General features: G+C 44.8%; 1 protein-coding gene across 1 annotated transcript; it reads left to right on the forward strand.

Moving 5' to 3' along the window:
* The first annotated feature begins 1,555 nt into the window (after positions 1-1,555).
* Positions 1,556-5,187, forward strand: SLITRK1 (SLIT and NTRK like family member 1). The gene has a single exon (XM_027880924.1). It carries the CDS (start codon positions 1,842-1,844, stop codon positions 3,918-3,920), a length of 2,079 nt encoding a protein of 692 aa, XP_027736725.1. The 5' UTR covers positions 1,556-1,841; the 3' UTR covers positions 3,921-5,187.
* The last annotated feature ends 4,623 nt before the right edge of the window (positions 5,188-9,810 follow it).

Here is a 9,810-nt window from a genome sequence, read left to right on the forward strand (position 1 = left end):
GGGGGGGGGGGGGGGGGGGGGGGGGGGGGGGGGGGGGCGGTGCGGCGGAGAGGGAGGGTGCCGGGGTGGGAAGTAGGAGGGGGTCGAGGAAGCAGGCGATTCATTTCCATAGAGAGTATATTAAGAGCATCCCCAGAAAAATATCTATGCGTGGACATACGTGCATCTCTGGATTTTTATACAGAGATAAGAATAACTGTCAGTTTCTACCCTCTCCTCCCCTCTTTAAGGGAGACACTATACTCTGTGGGAACAGGTAGTGTGAACTGCTAGCAGTGCAGCAATCCCCTCCCCCCTACTTACCCTCTTCTCTGTGATCGTCTAAATTATGAAAAATAGGGAGAGAGAATGCATTAATCCGCCGTTCGACACTGCATAGAGAACACCAGCAAGAGGCAAAATCCAGCATGAAACATCCTAGACTGCAGGGGAGGACGAAATGCTTTTAAAGCAACGATAAAAATGGCGTGCAGAATAATTACCTCAAATTGCTATTCGCTTGACACCCTGACACTAATTCTGTTCAAGCCATTGGGAAATACAATAAGGCAAACGCGCCTTCCTCTCCTGCTTGTGCAGGTGTGAGTGTGTGCGAGTGGGGGACATAAGGAACCTGTCGAGAGGAGGGGAATGCTAAACTTTCCATCTTAAAAGAAAAGAAATAAATTAAATAATCCATTTACGAGAAAGCATCTAAATAGATCGACAGCTTTTAATGCCAACGTTTTTAACGCTTGCCCTGTACGTGGATTGATTTTTTTTTTCCTCTCCAGCATTCCCTCAGCAGATGGATTTTTGCCACTGCAGCTCAGCAGAGGGTGTCAGATCTTTCAGTGTGCACCAGGTTGAAACGAGCAGAGCCTCTTAGCAACTCTCCCTCTGCGTGCATGTGAGTGTGTGCGAGCGTGCGGCTCGGCAGCAGCGGAAGAAAAAGGAAAGAAGAGCGAGCGAGGGAGCGAGCGAGGAGGGGAGGCAGCGGCGGCCGGCAGGGCGAGGCGAGGCGCGGCGCGGGCAGGCGGGCGGCCCCGGCCCCTCCGCGGGCTCCGGCCGCCGGCGGGCATGGGCAGCCGCGCACCGCAGCAGCGGGGGCAGGCGCCGCGCAGCGCCTGGGCTGGGGCGGGCAGCGCCTAGGCTGGGGCGAGCAGCGCCTGGGCTGGGGCGGGCAGCGCAGGGCTGGGGCGAGCAGCGCCGAGGCTGGGGCGGGCGCTTTCAGCACCGCGGCGCTGGACAGCGCCCGGCGGGCGGCGGGCGAGGAGCGCGGCTCCGCGGCCGCCCGGCAAGGTCAGTCCGCGCCGAGCCGCGCACGGCGCAGCCTCCGCGGCCACCGCCGCTCTCCCGCCCGCACCTCTCTAACATGCAGCGGCGGCCGGGGGCCAGCAGCACCGCGCCGGTGAGCCAGCCCGGCCGGCAGACCTCCACTTAGCTGCCCGGGAGGCGTCAGGGAGGGCGAGCGAGGAGGCGAATTTTTTTTTTTTCCTTCTACTTTTTTTTTTTTTTTTTTTTTTTTTTTTTTTTTTTTTTTTTTTTTTTTTTTTTTTTTTTTTTTTTTTTTTTTTTTTTTTGCCTGCCTTGCAGTACGTGCCTGGATAGTTTGTGGATATAATTACTGACTGGAATCTGGGCTGTTGCAGTTGTCCGTGGGGGGGAGAGGGGAGAAAAGAAATCATCCCCCCCCCTCCACCGACCCTCCCTGCTCTCCCTCCCCCCTCTTTTTTTTTTCTCTCCCTTTGGTGATGATTCGGACATTTAATGTATTGAATGAACTGGAATTGCTTTCCGTGTGAGGACGATGGTTGCTGTTACTTTGTGATGAGATCGGGAATGAATTGCTCGGTTTAAAAATGCTGCTTTGGATTCTGTTGCTGGAGACGTCTCTTTGTTTTGCTGCTGGAAACGTTACAGGGGACGTTTGCAAAGAGAAGATCTGTGCCTGCAACGAGATAGAAGGGGATTTGCACGTAGACTGTGAGAAAAAGGGATTTACCAGCCTGCAACATTTCAGCGCCCCAACTTCCCAGTTTTATCATTTATTCCTGCATGGCAATTCCCTGACTCGACTTTTCCCTAATGAGTTTGCTAACTTTTACAATGCGGTCAGTTTGCACATGGAAAACAACGGTTTGCATGAGATTGTTCCTGGGGCTTTCCTTGGGCTGCAGCTGGTGAAACGCTTGCACATAAACAACAACAAGATCAAATCGTTCAGGAAGCAGACTTTCCTGGGGCTGGACGATCTGGAATACCTCCAGGCAGATTTTAATCTATTGCGGGATATTGACCCGGGAGCATTTAGGGACTTAAACAAGCTAGAGGTGCTGATTTTAAATGACAATCTCATCAGCACCTTGCCCCCGAACGTGTTTCAGTACGTGCCGATCACCCACCTCGACCTGCGAGGAAACCGTCTTAAAACCTTGCCTTATGAGGAGGTCCTGGAGCAGATCCCAGGCATTGCTGAAATCCTGCTAGAGGATAACCCCTGGGACTGCACTTGCGATCTTCTGTCGTTGAAAGAATGGCTGGAAAACATACCTAAAAACGCTTTGATCGGCAGAGTGATTTGTGAGGCTCCCACTAGGTTGCAGGGCAAAGATTTAAATGAGACCACAGAGCAAGAGCTGTGCAAAAAGAACAGAGTAGATTCTAGCCTAGCTGCTCCCCCTGCCGAAGAAGAAACCTGCGATCCTGGTCCCATTCCAACCCCCTTTAAAATACATGGCAAAGAAGACCCTGCCACGCCAGGATCTGCTCCAAATGGAGGTACAAAGATTCCTGTCAACTGGCAAATCAAGACCAGACCCACTGCTGCTGTGTCGACAGTGAGTGCGAAGAGCAAGCTACCAGCTCCTGTGTCCTGCCCACACATCTGCAGCTGCGATCAGATCCCTGGCTCGGGTTTAAAGGTTAATTGCAATGACAGGAATGTGAGCAGCTTGGTGGATTTGAAGCCCAAGCCATCCAATGTGCAGGAGCTTTTTCTGAGAGACAACAAAATACACACCATCAGGAAATCCCACTTTCTGGATTACCGAAAACTTAATTTACTCGATCTGGGCAACAACAACATTGCCACTGTCGAGAACAACACCTTCAAGAACCTCTTTGATCTCCGATGGCTCTACATGGATAGCAACTACTTAGACACACTGTCCCGGGAGAAATTCGCTGGGCTGCAAAACCTGGAGTATCTGAACGTGGAGTTTAATGGGATCCAGATGATCATGCCTGGCACCTTCAACGCGATGCCCAAACTGAGAGTCCTCATCCTCAACAACAACCTACTGAGGTCTCTCCCAGTAGATGTGTTTGCCGGAGTCTCGCTTTCCAAGCTGAGCATACATAACAATTATTTTATGTACCTCCCAGTGGCAGGGGTGCTGGACCAGCTCACCTCCATCACCCAGATTGACCTGCACGGCAACCCATGGGACTGTACTTGCCCTATTGTGCCTTTCAAACAGTGGGCGGAGATGCTGCGCCCCAAGGTGATTATGAGCGACCTGAGGTGCGAGTCCCCTGAAGATTTCTTCAAAGAGGATTTTGAATCTCTCTCCAATGATGTGATTTGCCCTCAGTTAAAAATCTTGCCCACATTAACTTCTACAAACAAAAACAGCACCGGGCTGACAGAGACAGGTACTCACTCTAACTCCTACTTGGAGACCAGCCGGGTCTCTATTTCGGTGCTAGTGCCAGGGCTCTTGCTGGTTTTTGTGACCTCTGCCTTCACGGTGGTTGGCATGCTGGTGTTCATCCTGAGGAACAGAAAACGGTCCAAGAGGAGGGACGCCAACTCCTCTGCATCAGAAATCAACTCCTTGCAGACGGTCTGCGACTCGTCCTATTGGCACAACGGGCCCTACAGCACCGACGGGGCCCACAGAGTGTACGACTGCGGCTCCCACTCCCTGTCGGACTGAGACAGCGGGCGTGGCGGGGGCGGCCACCACCCGGGACCGGCCCTTCACACTCCGGCCGGGGAGGCTCTGCACCTCCGCTGCTACCTTTTGTGAGAAACGAAACACACAGACACACGCAAGCCCTTCCTCACAACCCCTACAGGAAGGGCCGAGGCCCAGTGTGCGGCGGGGGGAGCTCGGCGCGGGGACGCATCCCTGCAGCGCCGCGCAGCCCGGCGAGGTGGGCGCATCCCCCACCCGTGCGCGGCCGGGGCAGCGACAGACGGGCGAGGAACCGCTTCCTTAGGCTCCGGCAGAGCTTAACACGGCTCTTGGTTTTGTAGAGCTTTTGTTCCTTTGGGGTTTGTTTTGCTTTTTTGCCCTCTTCCTTTGTGGACCGACCCCTTTCCGAGAGGCCGGAAAAAAGAGGGGGCGGAGGGCAAGCTGGTGTCGGCCTCCTCCTGACGGCAAAGCAGGAGTGGAAAGTTGCACGAAGGCATGAATGTAATGTAAATAAATGACTCCGACTCCGAAACAAATAGACAAATGGACAAAAAATTAAAAAAAAAAAAAAAAAGTGCTGCATGGCTCGCATGGATACAACGCACCCCAGGGACGCTCCAGCCCCCAACTGGAAACAGCGTCTAGTTCACGCCATCATCCCTCTTACCCGATAAGTTCCTTCGTATCAAACCTATATACGAAATACAGTATAATAATAAAAAGTGCCATTTCGCCAGTTTTTTTTTTTTTTTGTGTGTGATCAATAGACAGTAGAGTTCGTACTTTTACTGTGAAAAAAAAAATGTAAAGGTTTTATTTAAGACATAGTTGCATGAATATTCTCATTGGATTTTTTTAATTTTTTTTTTTTTTAGGTGGGAATTACTTTGGTGGGAGAGATTTGCTTTGTTGATAGTGGGTTGTGTTTCGTTTTTCGGGGGCAGGGGCGGGGAGGGGAGGCTTTGATTTTGTTTCCTCTCTCTTCTTTTTCAATATACATATTTAGTATTGCCTTTCCATCTGAATGTAAAAATTAGTACCCATGATTTCTATTATGGTAACAGTGTAAACATAAAAAAAAAAAATCCAAGGCAGTTAAGCATGACCAATTAATGTCACTCTAGTGCTTAGGCTGCAAAGTTTAATGGTAGAAAATTCTGTGCTGTTGTAAATCTTACTATAACTTGAGGAGAACAGAACTGAGGAAGCAAGTGAAACTTACTAATTCTATTCGAGGATTTTATAATGGCATATTTTTTCAGTATTAAAGTGAAAATGTTTTCAACTCCGGGTCCTTACCATTTTTCCAACATCTAATTCTTGCAAATGGGTTACTTGAGTTTAGGGGACAGAGCCTCCTTTCAGTGCTCTCTGTGTGTGTCTCTCTCACTCCCTCCCTCTCTCTCTTTTCCTCCTTCCCTCCCTTCCTCTTTCTCATTCATTGACAGGCAGAGACACAAACACCCTTCCTTCCCCCCTTTCCCAATGTAAATAACACACAGAAGTTTCCTGCCTCCTTCCCTCGCCTCCGCTTTTTTATCCTTTTTTTTTTTTTTTTTAATAAGGAGGCAATGAATCCCTTTATTAATACTGTGAATCTTTCGCTGCTGCCGCTACTGTCGCCGCCTCTGCTGCACACACTGCAGATATATTAGAGATGTTAGTGGGAATTTGCTTTAAGTGCCACTGCCCAGCTCGGGCTCATTAAGTTCGAGCCGAAAATCCGCGGTCCAGCATTCCCACCCGGGGGCAGATTGCCCGGTGGGGCTGCTGCGGGAGGCCGGGCTCCAGCAGCTGCCGCCAGTGGGAAAAAGAATTAGTGCAGGGATTTTCCTGTTCCTGCACTGGGTACCTCCACCCTTTGATATTAAATGCTGGAAAAAAAAAAAAAAAAAAAAGAAAAAAGAAAAAAAACAAAACTACGGTGCAGTGCTGCAGTTGGACTTCAGGCAGCTCGCGTTTGATCCCGTTTCTGTACCGGGAAAGTGCCCCTAAACTCAGTCAAACCTGTAAAGGCAAAAGTCCCTGCAAATCACTTGTAACTCACAGCTCAAGTCCCAGTGGAGATATGGAGAATTTCAGTCACGTTGCTCCTGGCTTTCTCCAGGCAGAGAATCCTTTTAAAGAGTAAAACACCATAAGGGATTTGCTAAACTTCAAATACTGATTCGGTTTGCTTTACAGAAAATGCCCACCTTTGGGAGCTGCGAGGAGAAAACAGACATACATTCATACACACTGCAATAGGTACACTCTTGAAAATTAGGCAGAAGCTTGATCGCGGGTGTTAATAAAGTATTAAACGTGGGGAATACATAATTCCTCTAGAATCCTTCATCACAGTGGAAAAATCTGCAGACTCCTAGAAAATACCTTGAAGTTTGGTTGTGCAGCTCTGAAAATGGCATGGCCTGCTTAACTATACAAACTGGTCCTGGTTCAAGGCCCCTTCTTTATTCCACCTTCCTGCTTCATTGGACTGATTGTTCTGCCAGGACATTCTGTGTAAGACAAAGTGATGGCAGTAGAGGCACTAGTTTGCCATTGTGCAATCCACATTGTGCAGATTGAGAAGAAAACACAAATGCATTTACATGTGAACCAGTATTTCTTCCTTGAGAGGCCATGAACTTTAGCTTAGGAATAGTCCAAAATAGTCTAAAATAACCTATTTGAGTATAAGCCAGTGCACCCCTAGACGACTACCTAAGTCTTGCTGCCTTCTTCTTAATATTGTGGTGATAAAACTGAGCAACTGAGAAAATCAAGGATACATCCCATACTAAAAAATAAATCATAATCACGTTAGAAGCACTGTTATGGAAGGTAAAAGATATAGTAAACTAAATATGGCATATCACTGTCTGAGATCAGACACGCATGCATTTCAGAGAATATAATGCTAAATATATGTAATTCCAATACTTCACGATTGAGAAATAGCATAAGGTTACAACTTTGCTCATTTACTTTCCTTAAAATGCTAGGTCGTTGGCACACCTAATAGAAATGCCCATTCAATTGAATGTTGGGGGAGGTCCATTCAATTGAAGGCTGGGAGGAGGGGGTAAATAACAAAGTGGGCCTTTTTCTTTCTATGTCATTTTCTGATTTTAACATTCACAGGATTCTTTCTTCCATCTTGCAGACACTTGCCCTTAAGACACATAAATCACACAACTCTCTGAAATGATATAATAATTACCAGACCTTGAATTACAATGTTTATCTTATTTGTATGTTTAGCATTATAATGATTATTTTTATCAAAGCAAAACGCTCAACCAAAGAGAAACATAAGGGAAAGAAAAGGGATGATTGAGGATGTATTGAAGAGGAATGAAGTGCAAAAATGTTAAATATGTTCAGCCGTACTGCATTAACAACAGAAACAAAAAAGCAAATGTTTTATTTGTTTGTTAAACACTGTCATAATATTTCGAACATTGGAAGCCTATATAATATCCATGTTGTGTCAAAACGTAAATTTTTTCCTACCAACTTTAGAATCTCATAACTTCAACCATAACTTATATCACACTAAATTGCTTCTTATTCCTTTTTAATCATAACAACAAAGAGATTTCTGCGCTTTCAGAAAAGACAGAAAAAGAACAGATATATTGTTCAGTTAGTTTAACAAAAAAAAGGTTATGGTGTTTAATTTTTTTTGTTTGGTTGTTTTTTTTTTTCTGCAAACACTTCAATTATGAATAGCCTCGAATTTAAACTGTTGCCATAGAAATCTATGCCTGTATACATGGTAACCTCTTGAATGCCATTGCAGAAGATTAAATGCAACTCTAGGAGCAACCTGATAAAATTTTAAATTCATACCCATAGGTGATGTGTGTCATTTTAAGCAGAATTGTACTGTTGGAACTGCACAGGAATGCATTATTATCTTGCTTTACTAAATGTATTGGTTGTACTAGTTTATTTTATGACTTCAGTACAGTTGCATTGAAATTACACTGTTTCATATCTGCTTGCAAACTAAGGTGATGTAAACTTTGAGGAGTTTTTTTTTGTTTGGTTTGGGTTGGGGTTGTTTTGTTTAGTTGTGGGGTTTTTTTTGTTTTGGTTTGGTTTTTTTTAGCGAGAGTGTGGGCGGATGTTATCTGATGGAGAAGAAAAGGCTTTGTGTACTAGTCTTTACACAGGTAGAAAAGCCATTAATTACACAAGATGAAAATTTCACACTTTTTTTTTAAGCTGGTGGAAAGCTCATTAGGGTGAAAGTTAGGGCAGCCAGAGGCTGCAATATGCTCCTCCTTCCCAACATAATAATCTCCACCCTCCATTACCAATGAGAAGTTTGTAGGGATCCCAAATATGAAAGTCTCCCAAAGAAAAGTAATTTATAGTAAAGAGAAAACCTTTGTATTTTTGTCAATGGCTTGCTCAGAAGCAAGGCAAAGCAGGGATTTGTTGGAGATAAAATGAAAGACCTTTAGATTGCTCTTTCTATCCTGTGTAACCTTCTCCAAGACAAAGCTACATCTGGGGACTTTCTTGGAAAATGGTGCACAAGATATCTGCAAATCTGTAATGCCCTTGTTTTTTCTTATATTTGGAGTTTGAACCTGCATGGCAGTTGTTTTATTGTATACCTGACTTTCTAGTTGTTTGTACTATTTGGATCAGTCAGAGTGGGTTTGACCGCAGTTTTATTCACATGTGATCAAAAGTGAGCAGTCTTAGATGTTAAAGGACTTCATTAAATAGATCCTTCTGTATTTAGTAAAGTTTGCATAGATATATACATGAAGTAGGACAATTTCTGTGGCTGAATATTATTGTGTGTCTGTGCAGTTCAAATTCATGGGACTTCTTTGTGATTAATGGTACAGAAATTTCCAGGCAATGAGCAAGAGTATATGGCTGCTGTACAAATACCTTTTTCGATATTTGGGAACAAGTCAGAAAGGGGAGAATTAATAGGCTATGTTCATAAGCTATGGCTGCCCTAAGACCACACAGATATTTGTGTAATCTGTTTAAAATTAATAATCTGTTTAAACTGTATTACTAGTTTGGACAGATCAGAAGAATAATATTATTTTACTCAGCTTTTCCCAGAGGAATATAAGCACTGGAAAAAATCTGGACTACAATTGTTCCAAGCACTGTATTATATTCCACTATATTCATTATGAGTATGTTTAACAATGGTACCTTAATGGGTAACTTGTAACAGAAGTTGATATTCAACATAGATGTCTATGAGTTTCAGAAACTTTTATAATGTTATCCTTTTGGGTTAAGAAATATAAATGAATGAGATAAATTAAATATAAGTTACTCTTCCAAGATTAATTACCAGGTTAATTGACATATTGTTATGCTGAATAATTCCATTTACCAGCTAAAGTTTCTGAATCAATTTCTATGTATACTTCTTATATACATTCTTCAGTTATGTGAGAGAGGAACAAAATTAACAGAAAGTCCCGTGGAAGGAAGTAGTAGTCTCCTGCATCATACACTTGACTGCTGATGGAAAATTCATCGCAAACAACAGGCCAAAAAAGCCCATTGTAGAACACAGAGTTGACTTTAACCAAGTGCTTTGACTGCCATTATTTTAGGGATATCAGTGACACAAAGTGCTCTTGGGAGAAAGCATTGCCTACTTAGAGATATTGGTGCCAGCAGAACTCCTTCTTTATCTTTCTCCCTTTCCATTAGGTAGCCAGATTGATCCCCCTCAGCTAGTTTCCAGCTAAGCCAGTGGAACAAACTCTTTTGGCCCTTAATGACTTTAGATGATGTCATGACCATTCAGACAGACCCCTCAAGGTTTGATCTCAAACCATGTCTAACCATGGGTTCTCGTGTTTGGTTTGTGTTACGTTATCCTTCCTGAATCAACTCCATCTGTTGCAAGTGGGAAGTTTAGCAAACA

The sequence above is a fragment of the Empidonax traillii genome, unplaced genomic scaffold (assembly GCF_003031625.1).
Source record: "Empidonax traillii isolate 1590-97213 ecotype Southwest subspecies unplaced genomic scaffold, ASM303162v1 scaffold79:size2606397, whole genome shotgun sequence".
NCBI lineage: Eukaryota > Metazoa > Chordata > Aves > Passeriformes > Tyrannidae > Empidonax > Empidonax traillii.